This window comes from Chinchilla lanigera, unplaced genomic scaffold (genome assembly GCF_000276665.1).
Source record: "Chinchilla lanigera isolate Chin_1 unplaced genomic scaffold, ChiLan1.0 scaffold00011, whole genome shotgun sequence".
NCBI classification, from domain to species: Eukaryota; Metazoa; Chordata; class Mammalia; order Rodentia; family Chinchillidae; genus Chinchilla; species Chinchilla lanigera.
The window spans coordinates 24312617-24337552 of NW_004955412.1; the positions used below are offsets into that span (position 1 = coordinate 24312617).

Genomic DNA, 24936 nt, shown 5'->3' on the forward strand with positions numbered 1-24936 from the left:
TCAGATGCCAGGGACTTGAAGAGGCCATTGTTCTGGTACTGGAAGACGGGGGCCCAGACCGCCCAGTCTCTTTTTCTTTTCCAAGCCTGTGTCACCCACTGATGTGCAGCGTGTCAAGTGTGGAGGGACGGTGAGCTGTCTGAGGTCACACACCCCACCATCTGAAGGCAGCCTTGTCCCCAGCTAGTGGACAGAGTGGCCCTCAGGCAGCCACAGACCGTGGCTCCCCTGCCTAAGGCAGCTGTAAGGAGTGGTGTCTACAGACTCCAGGGAGGGTCCGGCCAGCTGTATCCTTGCTTCTTGTGAGCGCAGTCAGGCAGGTATAGGACACAAGAGCCTTTCTTCAAGTGCCTTGCTGGCACCACCTGCTTGAACCACCTTAGATGCTCATTAAACTGCAGACTCTGCATTCTGCGTCCAGAATGGGCCCCAGGAATCTGAATATCAGTGAGCGCACTAGAGTTTGAGAAGTACTGAGCAGCCAGCAGAATCTTGTGGGGATGTAGGGAATTGGAATACCTGCCTCGTACCTGTGACTCTGAGCAAGGTACTTCTCCTTGGTGGGTAGGAGCAGGTACTCTGGAAATGGCCCACGGGGGTTGAAGCCTGTCCTGACTAGCTACTATGTGTGTGCTCTTGGGTAAGCTTCTCCATCAACATGTACCTCTGTTTTCTCTACCTGTGAAATAAAGATAACGGTAGTACCCAGGAATAGGGTTGTTGTGAAGATTAAAGGAGTTGATACTTATAAAGATCTTACAACAAAACTGACATCTTGGCACACTTGTAGAGTACTATGTAAGTATTCGTGAAATCTCTCATTCTTTTCTATGGCAAAGTAGTCATTCAGGTGGAGATCATCATTTGAACAATTTTTTAGGGGTAAGGTCTTCCCATTAAGCTTGCTATTTGGGGAAGCCTTACTTGCTTTAGTCAGCAACCAGCAATCTGACGCTGAACCCAAGCCAGTCTCAGATGAACCTGTGACTTGTGCTGGGAAGGTGGCCCTATCATTTAGCCTCTCCATTTCTTGGTCTGTAGAAGGAGAAAGGTCCCAGTCTGATTTTCACCTCCTGGCGATGCCACATCTGTAAGGCTCACTGACCTCTTCAGGGAGAATTGAAGGAAAACAAACTGCCAGTCAGAAATAGCTAGAAATAAATATAAGGTATTATAATTACTATCCACACCCAGCTCAGTCCCCTGAGTTAAATTTAACCCTGTGCACAGCTTTCCTGACCTCAGGGAACGAGGCCAGTAAGTGTCTGCGGGGGACGGGTGTGTGTGTAAGCAAGGGTATGTGGGGAGCATTGCTGTCAGGGTGCTGCAGAGCCAAAATGGGCACTGTGTTTTAGCATGTGTCCAAATTTTTATTATAACTTCTTGGTTTCCCGCAACCATTACTTTTCTGAAAATGATGCTGTTGGACCACGTCTTCCTATGTCTGGTCTCCAGCGCAAGGCTTCTTTTTTATCCTGTGCTCTCTAATTTCTTTTCATACTCATTACTCAGTAGTTACATTTATCGAGCTGCTTATGGACATGCATAACTTGGGAGGAGCTTGGGAGGGACATGCTCAATCTAGAATGATCCAGCTCTTTGGTTTCTCCCTGTCCCCTTCCCGGCCAGCATGTTCTGGGAAATAAGGTAGGGAAAGGCCATTGGTTGAATAGAGCACTCTACTTCATTTTTTTAAATTTTAGTTTTTATTAGTACATGTTTATAATACACAGTGACCACATTTTTCGTGGGGAGTTGGTACATGTACATAACAGAGAATTCTACTGTATATGCAGCAAAGCACAAGTGCCTTACAGATAATGTATGAAGTTACCTTCAGGTTGTGTACCTAAGATGTATGTGAAATATAAATATGTTTCACAGTTAGATTTCAGTCTCCTTCCCAAGATAGTGTCACTATATTCAGAACTTAGAAATATCCCAATATTTGAGAAAATCTGCAATCTAAAACCCTCTGGACTCAAATATTTCATATAAAGGCATGTTTGGTCTATACTGTATGGACCCTAATGTCAGGGTGTAGGGTAGGTCAAATGCTAAACTATTTAGAAGAAAACAAGCCAGTCCTCTGGAGCATGTCTCATGGATATTTTCCATCATAATTACAAATGTCAGCATACAGGGACCCAGCAGTGGGCAGAGTTTGCTTAGCATCGACTCCCTCCCACTTGAGCATGCTTTACAAGACTTCCACCAAGCTGCAAGGGCCATTTCTGTTCTTGGCGGGGGATTGGATACCACTGGTTGCCCTGAGCTCCACAGTGATGGGTACGAGCAGGACCTTAACTGATTGACACTTTTGTCCACTGCCTTGGGAGAAGAATATGGTTCCTGTTGCCCTGTTAGTTAAAAATATTGATTCACTCTTTGTGAGGATAAGGAAAAAGACACCATGGTTTTTGTTTTTTTCCTACTGCAAGTACCTTCTCTTTTAGAGAAGTTCTGAGAAGATAATAGCTTTGGGTAGAAATTGGGATAAGAGATTGAAAGGCCTTTCTGTGAGTCTGTGCATGTATTTCTGGCCCCCAACAATAGGAGCACCCTGACTCTCAACCTGGAGAAGCAGGACAGAATAGAAGCTGGTGGAGACCCTTAGTATCTTCAGTACAAAATCAGAAGGCCTAGTACTCATTGCTATTACAGAGCCTCAGGAGGAGCCATCTGCTGCGCACTGTCTGGACACACTGAGGTCTCAGAGTTGGAGGGTCCGGTACAGGTTATCCGGTCTGGCGAGAGGATATTGCCAGCCTTCTGTCTAGGAGCTCACCCCTTACACGCTGGCCTCCTGTGATATTTGGCTTAGAACAGTCCTTATTATTTCAAATTCAATTATTCCATCTGTTAACCTCCCTCTGGAGAAACAACAATGTCACACACTTCTCCCCTTTGGCTTTCTCCTCTCTGTTGCCTCTCAAATGTTTGATATCCTGTTTACCTTAGGCAGCTCGTTCAATCTAAACATTCCTAGTTACCTTTACATTTTCATGCAGGGCAGGGTTTCTGGATGTGCAATGCCTTACTTATCTTCTGGGAACACTGGACCTTTTAGTTTTTTTTTTTTTTTTTTTTTTTGAGACATGGTCTCACTATATAGTTCAGGCTTAAGCTCATGGTGTAGCCTTAAGCTCAGGCTGCCCTCAAACTCACGGTAATCCTCCTGCTTCAGCCTCCTGAGTGACAGGATTACAAGTATGCACACTGTGCCTGGCTACACTGGACCTTGTAGAGTTAATGCTTTCTTGCTGTGCTTTAATTTCTGTGGTAGGATGTTCACCATCCATTTACTTGCTTCCCTTGATGAGGCCAAGTGCAGGAGTCACTCTTACAGCCATGATGTACTTCTGGTCCATACTGAGCTGTGTGGTCTTTGCCTGCTGGAAATGAGGCTCTCATACTCCTTCTAGATTTGTAGAACAAGGTGGTTGCCAAGGTTTGAGGGCTTATCTGCATTAACCTTTGAATCAGGGCAGCTCCAATGACTGGGGTGCTCAGCCGAATGATGAGTAGCTTGGCATGTGGGAAGAGAACCTGATTGTGGCTAATGCCATATTATCAATGATGTCAAAGGTATTGGAATAGAAGTTGTCATAATATATGTGTAATAGAAGTTGTCATAATATATGTGTAATAGAAGTTGTCATAATATATGTGTGTGGGTGGATTCAGTGTCCCAGAATTACCACTTGTTTATGTAGCTCCTTAATCAGATCTTTACTGTCCCTACTTGTCCTTTTCTAGTCCCCATTTGGTTTGGTTTTTGTTCATTTAAAAAAATTTTTTGTTGTTGTTGCTTTTTTTGACATGGAGTCAGGCTATGTTGTCCAAGCTGGTTTCAAACTCCTGAACTCCAATAACCCTCTTTCCCCAACCTCTCAAGCACTAGACTGGATTACAGGTGTGTGCCACCATGCCCAGCCCCCTCAGGTCTTGGTTAGAAGAGTTAGATTGTGCTAACTCTTTAATGAGGGTTGGCCTAGCACTTAGAAACAGAGTTCCTCCCAGCTGCCCAGCACAGCCACCCTCATGGCCTGTCAGCGGCTCTTTGGAGAGGGAGGAAGAGCAGAAGTATTAGAGATAACCATGCGGTCTGAAGTCAGAAGGTAGAAATGGAGCAGGGCTCAGCACAGCTCATGGTTGGGTTGCTGGCCCAGTCTGCTGTAGTCAGCATTGCCGCTCTTTCCTGCCTCACTTGCTGTGGTTATCCAGTTCCCTTTTCTTGCTTTTCTTCCCACCTGCAGAGGTGCGAGGAGAAGCGTGATCGGGGGCAGATGACTTGGGGAGTCATCCATACCCATCCCTTCTAATAGTAAATGGCCAGCCTGAGACTCCGAGCAAGCAGAAGACACTTTGGTGGTCACACACCTGTGTCACGGGGTGTCCACGCCCCATGAAGGCAGATGCTCTGAGTTTTGGACTATGTTGTGTCAGTAACTCCTACCTCAGCTCAAATTATCCTCATTAAGAGACAGCATGTATTGTGTTCCTAGCTAGGATGAGGCTGTTTTGGGGCAATAAAGCGAGCAGCCCAAGTGCTGCCTTTGGGGAGGGAGGCTGAGCGCACTAAAGAGCGCGGCTGGTTTTGAATGGGGAAAGGGGGTACCAAGAAAAGATACTGCTGAATAGGAAAAATGAGCATTGGCAGTAACCCTAAACAGCATCAGACACTGCCTTACAGCAGCTCAGGCGCCTTTGCGGAAAGGCCCTCACTAGATAGCACTTCAGGGGCCCCAATTTGTGTTATCACATGGAAAGAGAAATCATAGATATTCTGTCAATAGCTGCATAAATGGCCTCCCCGGTGCCTTCCGGAAGATCTGGCTGGATTAAGTAGGAGCTGGGTTCGGATGTATGAAAATGAGCTCTGGTACTTTGCTTTCCACCTGGGAGTCCTGCTCACTGACCCCTTCAACCACCCTCCTGAGACACATGGGCATACAGGGTGTGCCAGCAGGCCGCAACAGCTTCTTTGGCATACACTGGGTTACCCACCTGGGGCGAGGGTCATCACATTGACTGGGATTCCTTCCTAACTCATGACCCCCCACTTTTGCAGGTGTATGCACACATGCCCATGCACACACATGTGTGCACACACAGGCCCTTCCTCTCTCTTCTTCGCTAGCTCCCAAGGCTATGTAGTGGACTAACAATGGTGCTCTCATGACGGGAGCTTCAGAAGCTGCCAGAGCTGCTGGGCACTCTCTAATTTAAAAGAAACTGGTCTTGGGGTAGAGGAAGATGGAGGGGACAGTACTGTGTGGCTCAAGACTTGGGCCAGTGACCATAGGGACTCAAGTTCTGTTCAGTTTTTTCTTTTTGGTACCAGGAATAGAACTCAGGACCTTGCACTTTCCAGGGAGGTGCTGTGCTGTTGAACTACATCCCCAGCTCTAGGTCTATTCTTAAGCAGAACATGTCAGCATCTTAACTGGGGCACCCGGCAAGCAGGCTTCTCAGTTTAAGACCTTAATCCAGGATTAAGAAGAGGTCAGTTACCTCTGCAAAGAGGTGATCTGGAGAAGGGCTTAGTCTCCCCTAACATCCTGAAGTGGGCAGAGGTGTAGGAGCCTTCACACGGTCACTTGCCTGTTGGAAGGGCCAGGATTCTAGAGATTCCCGAGTGGTACTGAATTCCCTGAACCTCACATTCCTCCTTCTCCCTAAGCTTTAGCAGTGTGTCTGTCTCGTTTTTATTCCCACACTCCTCAGTGCTTACTAGGTTGTGTTAGATTGGAAAGAGACCCTGCAAAAGGCAATGTTGCCTGCTAGGGGTTTACTGGGAAGTGCTCTTAGGAGGAGACTCCTTCCCCAGGTACACTGCCATCATCATGGCAGGAAGTGAGGGGATCGGGGTTGGGCAGAGGGAGCAGTTAAGTTCCGATACTCCTGAAAGAGGCTTCAGGTCAGTTGTGCAAGACACTGCAGAACTGGGATAGCTTTGTAGACTTACCCAAAAGCAAGGAAAGGAAGTTTTTACATCCTGTCATGGACTAGCCATTTCATGCTGTCTGTCCTCAAGGAAGGAGTTTGCTCTTTGGTGAGTTTCTGGTGCAGGCAAGTTCCTAAAAAGGAATTGGGTTCCTAAAACAGAACCCACCAGCAGCCATCATGCTAGGCACCTTGGGAAATGAGCTGGGCTGGGAATATAGCTCTGTGCTGAGGCTCGGGTTTAATTCCTAATACAGAAAACAAGAACCAACCCAACAAACAAATTCCATCCAGATCACTAGGTTATAGTTTGTAAAGCAGCTCTGCACATTGCTAACTAATTAGGTTAAAATTGTGTAGGTAGTGATTCCTAAACATTGCTACATAGTGCAGTCCCTTGAGGATCCTTAAATAATACCAATATTTGGGCCAAGCGTGGTGGCATATTCCTGTAATCCCACTACTCTTGGAGGCTGAGGCAGGGGGATCACGATTTCAAGTTCAACCTGGGCAATTTAGCAACATACTGAGACCTGGTCTTCAAAATTTTTTTAAAAAAAGTCTAGGTTCAATCCCCAGTACTGGAAGGAGGATTGGGGTGGGCAAAAACCAAAACCTGAGACCCACCTCACACTCCCTGACATTCTGATTTAATTGGCTTAGGGTGTGACCTGGGCATTGAGTATATTAAAACTTGCAAATGCATCTAAAATGTAACAAATTCGGGCAACTATTGGTATTAGATTGTCCAGTGGATTTCCAGTTGATTACTTGCTAAAAATCTAGAATTGATGGTTGGGAAATTTAGAAAAGAAAAAGGTAATATCCAGGTACCAGTTATCCTATTTGGATATAAGACACCCAAATTCTATTTGGGTTATAAGAAACTTGGGAGAGAAAGTTAGCATGCCTGGTGAAATGTGACTTAATGGAGAAGAGAAATAAAACCCAGCAAGCCCAACTCTCTTTGGTCCTGGGGGATGCTTTCATGCTTACATACTCCTTTGTTTGTGATGCACTCTGACTGAAAGGGCCAGCACCTGATTTAGTAGCTTTGTTTGCCTGCATAGAGTTAACATTCTAATGGAGCCATCTGAATCTTCAGCTTCTTTTCCTTCATCCTTCTGGCCATTTCTTGCTTTGGGTTTTAATTATGTAGACATCACTGCTCCTCTTGTGAGAGATGCAGTATTAATGAGAGGTCTTGGGTTACGGGAGGGCAGAGGCCATCAGTATGAGCATTCGGACAACCCAGTCACCTCTTGTGGATGAGAGGCTGTTGGGCTTGGAGAGGGCACAGTGGAAACCTGTGGGACCTTAGCTGCTTTGCATTCATGGTTCAGAAATGTGGACAATATCATGAATGTTAATTCTAGACTTATTTAATAAGGTTTCCACAGTACCTGATGGCTGGAGCTTATCAACACATTCACACGACAAAGACTTAGAAGACCTTTAATGAGCCTTTCTCTTTTCTTTGGACGCAAGTACTTTTCCGGCTAATGTGTAGCTCTTTTCCCCCTCTTCCAAACATCTCTGAAGGCCATTGATGTGTCCTGCCTTTGCTCTCTGGCTCCTTTTTCCTCGACTGCAGCCACTTATGGAGGTACCATGGACTCTGCAGCCAGAATGCTGGGAGATAAGTCTTGGTTCCTCTCTGTACTCTCTGTGTGATCTGGGAAAAATTAATCCCTGTGTTGCCTCAGTTTCCTCATTTGTAATGTATGGTTGATGTGAGGACCGAATAAACGAACACACATTATGGGTATGAACACTGGGCCTGGCTTCCAGTATACTGTAAGGACTTAGCTGTTTCACTGTGACTGGATAACTTGAGGGGACAGACCATGTCTTCCTCATCCGAGTTTCTCTCTGCTCCTCAGTATAGTTGTGTATATGAAGATCCAGTCAGCAGGCAGACACCCTGCCAGTAATTTGAATAGGGAACATTCAATATTAAGAACATTAACAGCTCCAGGCTGAATGTAATCATTATGTACTGCAAACGTGCTAATAAAAATAGAAAATGTAACGCAAACACTAAAGGACATAGGAATAATAGGTGAAGAAATGTAGAGGGAGCAGCTGCTTGCAGCTCCAGGGTGGAGGCAAAGGACTCAGTGAAGGAATAAACACTCTCTGGAGAGAATACGGCCATATTGCACGTGAAAGGCTCTAGAGGTGCCACAGGCTGGGGGATATATGGAAATGCCCACTGGGTCACCAGGGAGGAAAACCTCTTCTACTTAGTACCCCATCCATGCCCTTTATTGCAAGACCTCGCATTGTACCAGCTACCAAAGAAGGAATGTTTCGGGTACAGCTCCAGTATCCCAAGACAGGGCAAAGAAGGGTGAGTTTAGAGCTGAGGTGCAGTAAGTTGATAACTAGCTTAAGTAGGAATGATAGAATTTAGGAGAATTAGGTATAATACTGTAACAGATCATACTTTCAAGTGCCTTTTACTTCAGTAAGTGTTTATGGAAGTGACAAGGTATGGTGAAAACATGAATTTTGGAAATGACTTGTCATTTTGGGTGAGAACAAGTGTCTGATGTTCAGTGTCCTCATCAATTTGATGAAACAGAATTTTAGAGGAGAATATGTAAAACCACCCTGCCCTGTGCCTACCACATGGGAAGTTCTTTGTAAATGTGAAATCCCTCTTCTTCTTCCTCCTCAACATGTCCCACACATCTAGCACCCTAGATGTCTGCACTTTATATGGATGATGTTAAGACAATCAGGTCTATTTTTACCTCCCATTCCCCATAATTCAACAAAACCAGGTTCAGTGAAGTCATTTGGAGTACTTCCTTTGTGAAAAGTCTTCATTAGTGTGCAGGTAGGATTCAAAGATGCAGTGAGACCTTGTCCTTTATCATTACTGTCCCCATTCTTGTCAAGAACAGTATGAAGTACATGGTCTGTAAGTAAGACGCTAGGTATCAAACATCTTCATATGAAATATGATGGAACTGTCCTGGACAGAGGGAACTGTTTGGCTCAATCGGGTTTGCAGAGACACTTTAACTTCTGTTTCTTACCCCCAGTCCCTCTAGGGTGCTCTCTGCACTGTGCTTTTGTTATTGTACAGGACTCTCAGAAACCTCTTTCTTTTAAAAATAGAAGCCAGTGTAAGTTTTTTCTTATCTCTCTGGGAAAGGTTTAATTCAGAAAAAAGGTACCTACTTTTATCTCAATTTCCTAAATTCATTTACAGAGAAGCAGTCGGGAAATTTAGGCAGCAAATCGCTTAGTTGCTGAAGTGTGGAGATTGAATCTGGGGGCATCCGTTCCATCTGTGCAAGTCTGGTTAGCTTTGCTATGATCACACCATGTGCTCTTGGGCTCAGCTGGCCACCTCAGAGTGTGCTGTCCTCCTGAGAAGGACAAGGGGAGGGAGCTGGGGTGACTCAGTGCAGATGGATAGATACTGTTAGGAAAGGCACTTGCCTTCCGTGCAGCACCCTTTTTTATACCCAGTGTAATTATTAAGAGTAGGATTCAGCTAGATTGGATATGTTCAGAGACATATTCTACTGTTTGATAACACGTACTGCAAGAACTTTATCAAGTCCTCTACTTCTTAGTTTTTTTTTTTTTGTTTATTTGTTTTCTGGTACCGGGAATTGAACTCACGACTTTGTGCTTGCCAGGCAGGCGCTATGCCGCTGAGCTAAATCCCCAAAAATGGGGATTGTGAACAGTCATTTCTCATGCTATTTGTAGAAATAAATGAAGTCACTCTTGGGGTTTAAGTAATTGCATTGCATGTAGAAAGCACTGTTTCTATTGTCCTCCTGCCTCAGCTTCCCGAGTGCTGGGATTCCAGGCGTGCACCACCACGCCTGGCTAACTTTGCTTTTATTATAACTCAAGTGAGGAGCTTCTAGTCATGAAGGAAAGGCTTACATTCTATAACACAGTAGACTAAAGACTCTGTTGTAGTTGGTCTGTAACTGGCTTATTTAATGAGATCCAGTTTGGGGGGATCAGACAGAGAGCATTTTGGTGGCAGAGGAAATAACACATGCTTAATCCAGATATCTTATAGAACTAAGATTTCCTTGTATCCAGACTTATCAAAGGATTCAGAATACCTGTCTCAGCACTGGAAGATACCTTTCTTGTGCTTTTCAATAACAGCTATTGCTGTTGACCAATATACGTAATAATATTAATTTACTTTACAGAAATTTAGTATATATCAGGTGAGTGAAAAGTGCATTACATGTATTTTCCTCATTTAATCCTCACATAATCTAGTCCAATTCTGTTTTTTTTTTTAAACTACTTTAAAGATGAAGGAATCTGAAGCTTAGCATGGTTAACTTTGTAAAAGACCTAAAATCAGTAATTGATAGGACCATTGTTTGAAGTCACATTTGCCTGACTCCTGTGCCTATTTTAGCCTATTATTATCAACCTAAAACGTGAAAACATAAACACTACGGGAGAAGATGGATGTGTGCATATTACAGGGCAGTAGAAAAACCCCAGAAGACTTAGCAAAATTTGACCCCGGTCACTTAGTGAGTGAGGAAGCCAGGATAATGACTCTGGTTCTTTGATGCCACCAACTTCTTTGCTATCTAAATGAAGCATAGCACAGTCAGTGCAGAGGTACTGATTAAGCAGCTGTTATGTGCCCATTACTCCTATGTGCTAGAGGGACACAAAACAAGTAGCTTGCAGTCTTATTAGGGAGAAATGAAATGACAATAGATTTTGCACTTGTGTTCTAAATTGCACACTCCGAATAATAAGGGCAGCTGCAGAAGGCACTCAACTTTTCTTAGATGTTTTCTTTTCTTTTTTTTTTTTTTAGTCCTTTTGAGACAGGGTCTCACTATGTAGTTCAGGCTGGCCTTGAGCTCACTTTGTAGCCCAGGTTGTTCTCGAACTCACAACGATCTTCCTGCCTCAGCCTCCTGAGTGCTGGGATTACAGGCATGCGCCACCATGCCCGGCTACTTTCTTAGGTGTTTTCATGTCTTTCTTTTAGTTCCTCATTGATTCAACAGTACCCAGGAGGGGGTACACATTTATTGTTTTTTTCAGGTAAAAAGTGAATCTTAGATGAGGGTAGGAAAGTGACTAATAAGGATTACAGATGCAGAAAACTGCAGAATTTAGCTGCTTTGGATCCAGATCTGACCCAAGCCCAAAATAACCCTGTGGATCAAATTAGCAGACAAGGAAGAATGGGTAGAATTGGGCATGTGTCTCTTGGCATTGCCAGAATGCCTTTTTTGTGGAGCTAGTATTCCTCTAGGTAACTGAGGTGACCCAGCAGCTCAGACCCAGCTGCTTCCAAGATCCCATGAGGCTGCTGCTCTGTCAACAGGTTGCAGAAAGAAACAACCATGGAAAGAACTATCACGAGCCTGCAGGGCTAGGCACTTTCAGAATAAAACTTTCTGCCAGTAAATGTCAAGAAGTTTTAGCTCTCAGCATGAGGTCAGTGAACAGGACACAGGTGACACCAGCGGATCATCAATACTATCCAGCTTCAGCAAGTTCTCCTGTGCACCTACAGCTGACAGACACAAACACTGTCCTTTAGGAACAACCAAAGAACAAGAATGCATACATTAACCCTCTGCTACTGAGAGTGGCCTGTGGAGTAGCAACATGGGTGTGGCCTGGGTGTTTTTTAGAAAGACAGATTCTTGGTGCTTCAGTAGACCTGCTGCATTGGAACCCATGGCTTTACAAGATTGCCCAATGATTATTAAAGTTTGAGAGACACTACCTACCTGACGTTCTTGCTCTTTTATTGTTTTTGATTTAGATTTAGACTTCTTTTTCTACTCCCTTCGGCAGATGACATTGCTTCTCCAAATATAAGCACACTGTTGGGCAGTGTTTTAGTTTGAATCTGGAGTATCTCACAAACGCTCATGTACTGAACGCTTGGCTGCCGGTCTGTGGCACTAACTGGGAGGTGGTGGAACCCTCAGGAGATGTGGCCAAATGGAGGGAAGTTAGGTCACTGTGGGTGTGCCCTTGCAGGGGATATCTGACCCTGGCCTTCTCTCCTTCTCTAGCTACCTCTTCCCTCCTACTTCTCCTTCTCCCTCTCCTTCTCCCTCTCCCTCTTCCTCTCCTTCTCCATCTCCCTCTCCCTCTTTTCCCTCTTCCCCACTGTTGTCAGGTATACTGTGGTGCCACAGCCCCAACAGCAGAAGAATTGAAACCTCAAAAACTGTGAGTTAATGTGTATCTTCTCTTTTAAGTGGATTATCTCAGGTATTTTGCCACAGTGACGGAAAGCTGACTAACACAGGCATTCATTATCCTGAAACTGGATTCAGGTGATCTGGATCTCTAGCTCAGCCTCCTTCCTGGAGTGGAGCCTTCCCCTTTTCCAGAACTCCACATCCCTGTATGTGAGATGGGTCACTGAGGTCTTTCAGGTGATTGTTGTGGGAATCAAATGATTTCATGGGAACAAAAGTGCTTTGTAATCCAAAAATGACTTTCAAGATAATCATGCTGTCCTTTGCCGAATGAATACTGAACACAGCATTCGTCGGGGGTGTGTGTCTTGAGTAGCAATCCTGCATTTCAGTGAGTAGACCAAGAAAATAATTCTCGGAGGTACAGCTTAGAATTTGAAAACTCAGATGACCCTGCTTGTCGAGGGAGCAAGTGCTACTCTCTGTAAGAGTCTGACCTGCTCAGGAAGGGAGTGTCACTGTCTGTTGCCTAAGAGGTCCTGGAAGTGCTGTCCTGAAGAGGTCCTTAGCTGTTTTCTCCTGTGGATTGCTGCCTCCAGTGCTGCTTTCCTCTTGTCCCTATTCCCAGGGCTCAGGCAGGGGGAGCAGCTGTCATACTGTGGAGGACGCAAGCCTCTATGTAGAGCAGGGTGCCTGTGTTTTTATTTAGCGTCACCTCCTTGATACAGGTTGACCTAATAGGCAACACCTGGGAAATCATTGGTGACAGCACAGGGAACAGAGTCTCCCAGGAGCATCATCTTATGTTTTGTCAGATGTGGGGGATGAGGAGGAAATAACATCTTTCAGCCTGGTTGCTCCTGCATCCAAGCTCGCATGAATAATTGAGAGCTGGCAAGCGGACTGCACCAAAGAGTTGCATTATGTAAACTGGCAGGCAGCAGCTTGTGTGTGTGCCTGCACCGTGTGCGTATGTGCTTGTGCGTGTGTGTGCGTGTGTGTCTGCGCGCAAGAGAGGGTGCTTGTCTGAGTGTGTCTGTGCGCCTGTGCGCGTGCGTGCCTGAGCTCAGAACAGCTGTCTGTGAGGGAGTCCGAGGGAGAGAGAGAGAGAGAAAGGGAGCGAGCGAGCTAGCGAGCGAGCGAGCGAGGGACTTCTGTACTGCTGCACGACCACACCAAATAACAGCAACAGAGGGAGGTGGGGGGGAAGAAAATAAAGGGGGACCATGCTTAAAATTCCAGAGCAGTGCGAAACAGCAGAGCCAGGGAGCACCCCCAGCTTATGAGAGCCCTGCCCCCACCCCTCCCCGTAGAATCAGGGCTTTGGGATGGGCATGGAGGTGAGTGCCCTCCGACCTCCTCAGAGGCCCTGCTCCCCGCCCCCGCCCCCCACTGCCCCATGCATGAATGAATGAGTCCTCTCCGCACTGCACCCTGCTACTGTTCCTAATGGCCTCCAGGTTAGTGCTCACTGGTGCTGACGCTTGTGTGTGTGTGCGCGGGTGTGTCAGTCTATCTTTGTTTCTTTGTGGGGTTTTTGGCACTGACTGGCTATGTCCTAGGGTTGGATGGGGACCCCAGGGGGACTTGGTGGGGACCTGTCTGTCTGATTGTATGCTTTTTCCAGCGGGCACGCAGGCTGCTCAGGGCTGCCAGGAAAACAAACCTTTTGAGGCCGAATAAATCTGGAGTCCATGTTGTTTGCTTCTGTTCTCCGTTCGTTTGGGGGATCTGAAAGCAGCCTGCGTGACATCATGTTGCAGAGATGTCCTCTTCATTTCCGTCCTGGGCTTTTCTCTTCTCCATCCTCTTCTTCCTCCTCCAGGAACACTGCTTGAACTGAGCTTTGGCACTAAGGGGGGCCCTGGGTGGGCTGGAAGGAGGGGTTGGACTGGGGCTGGTGGGGTCCCTTTGACCAGTGAGGCTTGACTGCGGCCCTCTGACTTGGAGAAAGGAGTGCAGAGGATTGAATTAGTGGTGCGTCATAGAGGTGGCCAAGAGTTTCTGGGGGAGGCTGGACGGGCCATGTGCTCCTGTCCCCACCCACTGACTTCCTCCCTGGTGCCCCTGTGGGCAGGAGGTGACCGGAGCATTGGTCAGGAACATACGGACAGATGCTACTCATCCCACAGGGAGAGGGCCATAGGACACATGGGTCATGTCACTAGGAGAGGCCGAGAGGGGAACTGGAGTGCTCTGGACTTGGGGAAATAAAGAGATTTGTTTCTTGGCTCTGCCTGCACTTGGCTCAGACATTTGCCATGTGTTTTGAGAAAATAGATTCCCAGTGGCTGGGCCTGACTCCCCCACACCTCCTTGCATTGTTACTTATTTGCTTCATTTAGGGAAGTGGCGGGTGGGGGAGGACTTGGAGCTTGCTGTCTCCCTGGGGCTTCAGCCAAGAGCTTAGCCAGGGTTGGGGGAAGCGATCTTTGCCTCCTCTCTGACATTTGCTACCAAAGTCTGCTCTGTGGCCTTGTCTTCTGCCTCCTGCCTTGCCTCTCCCGAAAGCTTACCTTGACTGCGGGTGTACTCCCTTCTGCTTTGGATCGTACTTTGCACGTCGGAGACATCTAGTACCAAGATGGAAAATCTGGCCTCTGAAGAGTCAGGGAAAGGGACCTTTTGTGAAGCTGCCTGTAGCAAGAAAGTGACAATGTCAAGGTCATGACCAGAAAGTAGTTTCCTGTGGAACTTGAGAGGCAACTGGTCTGGTTAACTTTTTAGAAATTTGAAGAACTTTGAAGTCATTGATTGTGGACAAAATGAGCAGGAACTTTTGCTATCCTACTTAGAAAAAAAACTTCCTCTCTTTCCTGGCTCTATAAATTTCCTCCCCGGAGAGGGTGAGCCTGGACTCCTTCCCTCTGGGTATCGTGTAGGTCGCATCAGGTTCCTTTTCTGAGGGACAGAGGAGAAATGGGCTTGTGAAGAAGACCTTGCAGGGTTGTACACTGTTAGACCAGGGGCTGGTGAACTCTTTCTGAAAGTCTCCTGGGCTTTGTGTGCCATGCTGTGTCTGTCATAGCTATATACCCTTGCTTTGCACACCAAAAGGGACTATGAACAATTTGTGAACAAATGAGTGTGGCTGTGATCACAGTAAAACTTTATTTATGGGCTCTAAAATGTGGATTTCACATCGCTTTCACATCAAAAAATATTATTCATTTTTCAACCATTTAAAATTATTGTGGCCTAGAGATACTCATATCAACCGTTTGGGACTGTGGTATGACCTAAGCTGGAACGAGAACTGGGTTCTGCATCATCCCGCCGGAACTCAGGTTTGTCTGGCTGGGGAACTGTGGAGTGTGTGAGTGTGGGTGTGTGTTCCTTGTAGAGATGTGTGTGCGTATGAACATGTACACGCACTCTCAGCCTGTATGGTATGGTGGAAACACAGTACTCAGAGACTCAGAACAGTGACTAAGCCCAGATTCCCCTGTTCGGACGATGACTCTAGAAATACGTATGTACTCTGATTTATAAATTACATGGGGTGATTATTCTGCTCTCTTCTCTGCAGTAGTACAGCCATGTCTGGGATCTAGTTTAAGGAGACTTGGGGTCATCTGGAATCCATTGACTCACAGGGGAGGGAGAGCCCAATCAGAGATGGGGTTAAAGGTGTGAGAGTTATATGAACATGCCACATAGAAGAGAAATTAAATTTGTTCTACTGCTCCAAATGGGGTAGAATAAGAACTTTGGTAGGAATCTACAGGAAACAGATTGAGCTTCAAATAAAAACTATCAGTTGTCTACTGTGAAATGATTTATATATCAGTTAATGACTCCTCTGTCACTTTCACATCTGAGTTCAGACTAAACAAAAATGTGGTAGAGATGCTGTAGAAGAAATGATTTTTAACTTCTGAGAATAGGTGGGAGAAATTAGAATTGTTTCTTTTGAACAAAGCGTATAGGCATGAAGGAGGACTTTAGCTCACAAACTGACTTCTGGGAAAGTTGGAATGAAAAAATAAATGGTATTAAGTGTGATAGAACATAACTTTTTTAAAAACCATGACTTCTTCATGGTAAGAGGAAATAATGAGAAGCCTAATAGAAAAGCTCTGTGATTCTGTACCCCAAATGTATTTTCAATTTGACTAAAGCATCTTGGGTGATGTAGGTATCCGCTTAAAGCCATGCAGTTGGGCTGACCGCTTATAGCCCTCTTTATTCTAAAATTTCCACGACCTATCATAATCATCATTCTTTGGCACATTTCTGTTTGATGTCTAACAGAAAATAAAGTAGAAATGGTTTGAGTCACAGGAGAGCCATGCAGTGAGGTAAGCAATGAGTGGGGACGGCCCTCCAGATGCTGTTACATCTGCTAGTCCAACACGGGTCCTAGCTAAGAACTTTTATCCGCCAGGATTGTGGCATCCTCTGCTGCCTGCATTGATGTGGCCCTGTCCAGAGAATAAGCTGGCAGTGCTAAGTTCACTGTGGGTTCAGACTGCCAGCAACTTGCTTCTGAATGCTTTGCCTAGTGTAGATCTGAGTTCTTTCCCAGAAATGCTACCACTCTCAATAGTTCCCAGGGTGTTCCTCATACATTCTTTGCCGTCCTCCTCACCCACCCTTGTGGGGATTAGGTGGCATCCACACTTCAACAGTAAAAGCTGAAGCTCAGAGAACAGTGCTTTTCCCCAGACTGTGTACTAGAAAGGGGCTAAGTTAGAAAGGCCACCTAATTCCTGGTGTACTATTTCCCAAGTGGCTTGGCTGCCTGGACAGGAGGTAAAGGGAGATGTTTTGATTGAATCCAAGTAGCTCCTATTATATTGGTGTTAGTTAGTAGTGTGTCTGTCTGTCCCACCAGATGGGGAGTTTCTTAGAGGCAGAAATGATATCCTTAGTGCCTAGAACATTACCTGGCATGGAGCATGGTTCTCAGTGATGGATAGGTGGGTGGGTGGATGGCTAGAAGGATTGATCCTGCACAAGCTCCTTTCCCTTTTGGTAACAATATTTCTCATGCTGAGAATGGAGGAGGGGCCCTTAATGAGCAAACTTAGAAGGAGCTGAAAGTTCTATTCAGTTGAACTGCTCCTTGGTTCAGTAGTTTGTGGTCTCTCAATGGGTTGGAAATCTTTGTCAAGGAAGGGGCTTCCTGGGTTAGCTTAGCACTTTTCTGCTTTCACAGGTCCCATTCTCTTGAACTTTCAGACTTCTGAATACTTGGGGCAGGATTACTTTCTGAAATACTCTGTACTTAGATTTGGTTGCTACTTACAGAGTCTATTTTGAAAGGATTAAGTCCTTACTTCCATGCTCAATATCATGATTGATGTTATATGGATGTAAGCAACCATGACATAGTTGCCCCATATCATGCCCTATTTCAGAAAATATTTGCTTAATGATGTTGAATCAGCAAGATTAGCTTAATTTTTGAAGACTTCAACTCAAATTGAGTTGGATGGATAATATTATTAACTCTCAATGGAAAGTAAGAATTCTGGCATTTAAAGTCCTTTTAGAGATGCCCCAACTTGTATGCAGCTACCTGTGAATACTCCATATTGGAAATCTGAAGCAGAGGCGGGCAGCTATCATTAGGGTCACTGCCAAGGGAATTCCTGCACCAGTGGGAGAATAGTTTATTGACTACTAATGCCCCTTCTAAACTAGAGCATTATAGATTAACTCAGGCAATTCTGCAGGCCACTCCCTCGCTAAGTGAGGTATTTGTTCTGTTGTGAACAGTCTGGAGAAAAGGAAATTGTATATACCTGTAAGTTCCTGTGTTTAATTTCATATCAAACTGCTTTATCTTTATCACTGCAGCCCTATGAAAATAGGAGCTAGCTGAAGACATGAATAGTGACAACCTATGTTCTTGCCCTGTGTTTTTGCCATGTAGAAAAGATAGAATTTAGGAACAGGATTCTGTTTCTTCATTGAGAATTCACAAGCTACTTTTAACCTCTTTTCACACCATGAGAAATTATAGGAAGCCCTTTAGTTTTGGGATACACTGTCTAATTAGGGCTATTCTTTTTATTCAGTCCAGTAAAGTTGGTAATAACATTTTGACAGACAAAGAACACAGGTACCCAGAAAGACATCTAGACGAAATGAACAGGCCATCCAGGAGTCTGGAAGTGATGTCATCTTTTAGTTTTCATGGATCCAGAAATCAGAATAAGGACTAAGGTCTGGAGTAATAAAGACAGCAGATTTGGGGCCAGTTTTAAAAAGATGTGTCTAGCAGACATATCTGAAAAATGGAATGAGTGGACAGATGGCTAAATAATAGAATGAATTACTTTAAAAAGAGCTCATTTCCTTATTCATGTCATACATGTCTGCAGTCCCAGTGTATCCCAGTCATTTTGCTGGAGGTACTGGAGAACTATATAGAGTGTTCATTCTAGTGATAAAGAACTAAACCACAAAAGAGGCCGTTTTAGTTCCTCTAAGTGCAGGGAAGGGAAACACGAAGTGATGACATAAAGATTGCCTAGAAACAGTGAGGCCACTTTGGACAGAGTGGTCAAGAATGTCTGCTCCAGAAAGGTGACATCTGAGCTTCGACCTGAAGGTTGAAAAGGAACTAGCTTTCAAAAGTTTAGAGTAAGAAGTCTAGGCAGAGGCCCACAAGTACAGGTACCTTCAGGAACAGATGAACTTGTGGTCAAGGGAGAGAAAGGCCTAGGGAGGCTGGAATAACACAAGAGAAAGTAGTGTGAAAGGAAATGAGGAAAACAATTGAATTTCAGAAGAAGTCAAATGGATGGTCATTAAATTCTTGGGGGATTTGAACCTTTCCCTCCAGAAGGTTAGGACAAGGAAATAGAATGGATTTGATGTAGTCTGTGATTGTGTGACTTCATTTCTGCCTTCCGATGCTGTCTCTGTAGCATCCTTGGCATTTCCCAGGGTTATCATAATTTGCTCTTCTTTGAAATATCCACAGAGATAACAGCAGGCTTGGCTTTGCCCCTGCGCTCTGGCAGGATGCAAACAAACTTATTTTGTTTTTGTAGGAAGCGGGGAAAAGTGGGTCAGGCTGTTTTGGCATTTCAAGCATGGAGTCTGAGTTCTATTGCAGGCTCTGGTCTCCATGGAAATGAAAAATAGTGTTTGTCATGCCTGTTTGAATTCCTGGATTGAATTCCAAGCTCTGGACTGAACAGAAGCTGCAGGAAAGCCAGGCACCCGGAGAGTGGGATGGACGGAGGCTGCAACCATTGCGGTGAAGGGACCTTTCTCTTTGGCTCGAGTAGGAAAAGAAAGGCCTTTGCCCCCAGCCAGTTGGCTCTTCCTCCTTCGCCTCTCATGATCAGGTATGCTGATGAAAGTGTGATGGAAGTCCTGCTTTTCTGTATTTGGCCACAGGATTTCCATGGACCTTGCCCTTATGTTAATTAGTCAATTAATAAATTCATAAACAAGTGAAGTCACTGCTAGGACTTTCCCCCACAGCACATGGATGCCCAGTGTGAATATTTCTAGATGCTCAGCTAAGCCCACTGACCAAAAAATGTTTCGGATAGGCTCTGCCACTTTCAATTATTTTGTCAGATTTTCTAAAAGTTAAAAAAATTTTTCTTAGACACTGAAGATAGGGAAGGAACATTAAGACAGAATTTATTACCCATAGCAAGTGCCCTAAGTTATCTTTACAGTCTCCACAGAGATGTCAGATAGCCTGACAACAGCCTTTTGGTTAAGCAGAATCTGTCCCTGAACATCTTGCCTACTTCATTCAGAGGCCCAACTTGGAAAGCACCTAGGGAATTTCAGCAAGTTACCCAAACAGGAGCGGGAGCAAGATGTTCTTCTCTGAAAACTCTACTCGTAGCAGTTAGAGGAGGCCCGTTCTGTGTCAGGATCAGCAGTTGGCCATTGTGTGAACTCTGATAGGGAAGAAAAACATTATTCTGGGAGCCCTTTCCCTTTCTGTGTTTGCTTGAATGTAACCTGCAGCTAAACCCAGGCCAAGTGGGGCCTTCAGGAAGCAGCCTGAGACTCAACTCTACAGTAAATTTGGGAAGAGAACCCCTCTGTTGTAGGGAGGGAAAAAGCCCCTCTTCTCAAAACTTTCTGTCCCCTTTCCTCAACGAGGTAATCATAGTCTGTAACAAAGGCATCATTTCCTTTCTTTCTTTGAAAGAACTTTACCCCAGGGATGGAGCTGCTGCCAAGTGTAATGTCTGTATGACCAGTACATCAGGAGTAGGTAACTTTCATGGTCACAGGGAGGCCCTCTTAAGTGGAACAACAGTGTATTTCGTGTACATTCAAACTCCTACCTCATCCACTTTCCTAAAATGTGTTTGTTGGGCGGGAGGAAAGCCACTGAGACTTGTTCTTGCACTGATATAGAAAGATTAATTTTTCAAGTGATTTGATCTGTTCCTCTCTAAGGACAAGTGGGATTTGAGATTTGGGCTATTCACTCCCATCTGCAAGGTTCTGCTTGGGCCTGGCCTACTGTGCTGCATCTGTTAGTGAGTATAGATACATAGACACTGTTAAATGACAAGTAAGAACACAATGAAGAATAACCATTTTCAAGGAGGCCTCATAAACTCTGAATTTGGAACTGGTGTAGGTGAACAAACCTGTGGATGGAGGCATTTGCTGGCAGCATATTCATTTCATGCAAATTTTATGCAAATACACCTGTGGCCTTCTCATCCTAGACATGAGCTATAGGAAAATTCAAAGGCTATGTGGATATTTGCAGTGGTATTGCAATGAACTAAGGACAGTTGCTGGTAAAACTTCAGAATTGTTGTGGACATGGGACATGTGGCTGGATAACAGAGAAGTAGGTCTGTTAGGAGTTAGGGACCACAGATAGCAGAATCAGGTTTAACCAGGTGCTATCACAGGCAGGGAGGGTTGAGACGCTTATAATGTGACTATTGTCATGAGTGAGAAGGGGACGTCCACTGGGTACCACCGTCCTCAACCATATCCCGTTGTTTTCTCCCCTTCATTTCTACTTTGGATTCTTCACACTGGCAGTTCCTATGACAAGCTAAAAATGATTTTACTCCTCCAGCAGTCAACTCACCTGGTAGACACTGAACAGCTGTTGCACTAAAAGAGATGTAAACAGGTCCCTGTCACTTGGGGCAGATATGTCACTTATTTCTTCATACCTAAGAGGTTTTCCTTTAGGAGCAATAGATCTCATACTTCACAGTGCAAACGGGATCACCCATGGTAATTGTCTAGCATGTAGATTCTGAAGATGAGCCCCTGGAAATTCTCATTTATTGTGTGGGAGTGGTGTGGGGTGAGGCTGGCATTCTGCACGTTAAGAAAGCGCCTGTATGTTCTTGTCCCTACTATGGAAATGATCCCTGGCAGCATTCAGAGCTTTGGCCCCTAACTCCTCGAAGAAACGTGTCTGTTCTTCACTTTACAGGGACGAACATAGGCCTTCTTAGTAATAATAGTGGCTGAGAAATATTTATTGAGACCTGTCATGTATCAGCTACTGCGCTAAATGTTTTTCTATTTCATTTTATACAATAGGGATATGAGACAGGTATTAGTATCACGTATTTTTCCAATGTGCAAAATGGACCAGGTTCACACAGCAAGTTCTGTGTGAACTCAGAGCAGGTTCACACAGCAAGCAAACAGCCAAGCTGGAACTCATACCTGGGCTTGCTGGTACTGCACACTAGTAGTTAATCTGAACCTTGTACTGCCCAGTACACAAATATTACATTGAGGCTGGATTTCCAAATTTCTAATGAAGTGTGTTCTTTTTGCTTCACGGAGATGCCCTGGAATGCATCAGACGGTCTTTTAAAAAAAGATTATCAGAGTCCCTGGCCCTGAGATGTTTACAGCCATTATTTGGTGGTGCAGATCACTGTAGGGCTGCTAAGAAGAAACAATGAAGTGAATATTCCATGTCTTGATGTGGAGCGGAGGGAAGAATCCGCTTGGAAGTGAGCCAGGCCTGGGGGCTGCTGGGGGTGCAACATGCATGACAAGAGTAAAGGAAGGAGTTGCTGCCATCCAAGCAGGTGGAGGCACAGGGTGTCCAGAGGGACAGGTATCTACTTGGCAATATCTGGGGCAGAAATGGTTTTCTGTAGAAGGCACACAGGTTACCTTAGTGAGGAACACTTGAACACCAAGGGGCCATTCTGTTCTGCTCAGGGTTTTGAAAACTGCAGGGGTGGCTGATCAGCGAGGGGAGCTGGCTTGCTGCCAAGGGCTGCGTGTGCCTGTAGGACCTCACTGGCTATAAGGGTGGGGAAAGGAAACCAAGAAAAGTGGTGCATTGGCCACTGTCTCTGAGGCAGGGCTGGAGAGCCTGCAAAGAGAGTCACTGCAGAAAGTCTTTGTCCTCTTTGCACATTTCCTTCTTTCTCAAGTTCAGCCAGAGCTGACTATAGGAGTTAGGATCAAACCACATACAGCATCGGGTGGTGTGGTGAGACTTTCAGGAAGCCCGATTTGTTAGCAAGGTAAGCAGAAGAGGAATGCAAAGTCTTTGCTGGAGACCTTAAACACAGGGGAAGTAGGAAATGAGAGAAGACCTCAGAGTGGGGGTGGTAGGGGACCTATTACTGGAGAGAGTTGTGATCACTGGAGTGCCTTAAGCATTAGGTCAAGTGCACTCTGCTTCACTGGCACAGTTTTTATAATGCTCTGTGTGCTCTGTGCTGTTTTATGCCTACATGCTTTTATTTGTTCATGCTGGATTTTTCCTCCCGGGAACATTCTCTTCTCTCCTATCCTCCCAGCCCTTCCCATGTCTCCTATACCCTTGCTAAACTCCAATAGATTTTCTGAAGCAGAACCACTGCCGTATCTTTCAGGATCCCCCTGCATTTTCTTTCCATTGCACCACCTGCCGTTTATATAGGATGGAAGGAGTACATGTCTAGAGTATCCTATTAGGATCCTTTCTTATTTGCCGGTGTGAACTTGAATGCCTACCATTACGCCATATGGTCAGTGACTATTTGTGGAAAATCACCTTGGCCAGGAAATGAACCTTCTGTTTTTCAGGTTTCTTATAAGGTGGAAGTTGGTGTGCTATTCTTAAATTCTGATGGGGATCTTAATCTAATGGCCCATCCAATATCAGTCTCCCCTCTCCTCCTACAGTACATCTAAGGTATTTTAAAAAAAAATTTAGCTACAGAACTCTAGGAATGTAAAATGCAATTCTGTTATTACTAATACTGGCATGATCATATTAGGACACATAGAACTTGTTTGAAAGACCCAATACTGTATGAGATACATAGGAAGGGGTTTTAGTTGCTCACCATACATCCAAATCTGTACAATAACGGGATGACTTTTGAGAGCTTTAGGGATCTGGTGAGACTAGCAATGATTTTGCTGAGATAGAGCTATAGACAAAGACTCTTTTTTTCTTATATAGAGAAGAAGCCATGTGAAGGCAGAGCTAGGAGGAGGGTAAGTGGTATTCTTGGGCTTCGCCCTGGAGTGTAAATGTTGGTCAGGTGCAAGGAAGAGGAAGAGACCTTTCAGAGAGAGAGAGGAGAACAGAAGCGCTGCACATCAGCCTTGATTGCTGAGCAGAGGGGGTGTTGGGAGGGGTGGCCAAGGTCTGGGTGGTCAGAGCTAGACCACAGTGAGGTCACTGAGGAACCTACTACACTCTGGAGGTCAGATTTTTTTCTCTGAGGGGATGGAGACTGGAAAGAGACCTTGAATAGGGGAGAGGATGGTCAGAATTGCCAAAGTTACTTTTTAGAAAGTTCATTTTGAGAGAAAGCAGAGAAGGAATTGAAGTCTAAGGGCAAGAAGTTGATTCTGTTTCTCTTTGCATTTACCCAGCTCTCCACTCACTCTTCCATCTTCCCATCTATCTGTAGTAGAATGTCTAGTTCTAAGAACAAGCGCTTAAATCAGTTAGGTCTGTGGTTTAAATTCTGTCCTGCCACTCACTTATCTGTGTGTTTTTTGGGCAAATTATTGAATCTGTCCAGAATTCAAATTTGTCACCTAGAAAAGCAGAACTAATAACAATGTCCATTAAAATGTCATAGGTAGGTTGGGAGGGTTACATTTAATAATGCTTAATAAATGCTAGGTGCTGTGCCAGGAGCTCATAAACACTCAATAACTTTTAAACTTTTATCACTATTACAGATTAAAGGCACATATTTGGAAGCTGTCCTGATACTGGGGGATTGATAGAGCCGTAGGCATATCTTAGCAAGGATGAGATTCAATTTAGAGATATTTACTGAACACACAATACCTGCAGAGCATCATGCTGGGCAGCCTGGGGGGTCTGCAGGTTTATGTCTCCAGGAACCTGTAAGTCCTCAAGGGAACAGACATAGTGTGTAAGTGCTTTAGTCAGTTTGTTTTATTTTGTTTTGTTTTTGTTTTTATTTTTGGTACCCGGGAATGGAATTCCTGACCTCGCGCTTGCCAGGCAGGCACTGTGCCTTTGAGCTATATCCTCAGCCTGCTGTAGTCAGTTTGATGGTAGAGGTTTTAGCAAAGTTTATTTTGGAGAAGGTGAGGTTTGAGAAGGTCTTCATAGTGAGCATGCTCTAGTCAGTAAAGAAAGAGGGAAAGACTTTTCAGGCCCTGCTCCTAAGATACAAGGAGGTCTGGAAGCAGGAGTGAGGGTGTATGCTGAGACCAGGAGCAAGTGCAAAGGGCACCATTCAGAAAGCCCTCGAGGGACTATACAGAGAGAGGTAGTGAAATGCAGATAGTGCTTTATTTTGATTAGATAACTTTATGTTCCATTTTGAAGATTTTATGCTTTAATATGGGTGCTACTAGGGAGCAGAGAGTTTTTTGGCTTCTT

General features: G+C 44.9%; 2 protein-coding genes across 16 annotated transcripts in view; one reads left to right on the forward strand and one right to left on the reverse strand.

Moving 5' to 3' along the window:
- The window catches only part of Gramd1b (GRAM domain containing 1B), a 175387-nt gene that overhangs the window by 100205 nt on the left and 50246 nt on the right, over positions 1-24936 (forward strand). The window contains exon 1 of one of the 10 annotated variants that reach the window (XM_005378386.2): positions 13513-13594. The exons of the other annotated variants lie outside the window; for them this stretch is intronic. Coding sequence (XP_005378443.1) covers positions 13542-13594 — 53 coding nt within the window. The 5' untranslated portion in view covers positions 13513-13541. Of the gene's footprint in view, positions 1-13512; positions 13595-24936 lie in introns of those variants that run through there. 10 annotated transcript variants of the gene reach the window in all.
- Positions 453-17157, reverse strand: LOC106147883. Of its 6 annotated transcripts, none has more exons than XM_013511146.1 (4): positions 17024-17157; positions 14651-14771; positions 13801-14073; positions 453-679 (listed from the first exon to the last, which is right to left on the reverse strand). In XM_013511146.1, exons 1-4 carry the CDS (start codon positions 17126-17128, stop codon positions 654-656), a joined length of 525 nt encoding a protein of 174 aa, XP_013366600.1. In that variant the 5' UTR covers positions 17129-17157; the 3' UTR covers positions 453-653. The 6 variants fall into 6 exon arrangements, 4 of the variants coding, with proteins under 4 accessions (XP_013366600.1, XP_013366599.1, XP_013366597.1 ...); XR_001232901.1 differs by lacking the exon at positions 453-679 and adding an exon at positions 7390-7873 and having other exon boundaries at positions 13801-14007; XR_001232900.1 differs by lacking the exon at positions 453-679 and adding an exon at positions 7390-7873 and having other exon boundaries at positions 13801-14077.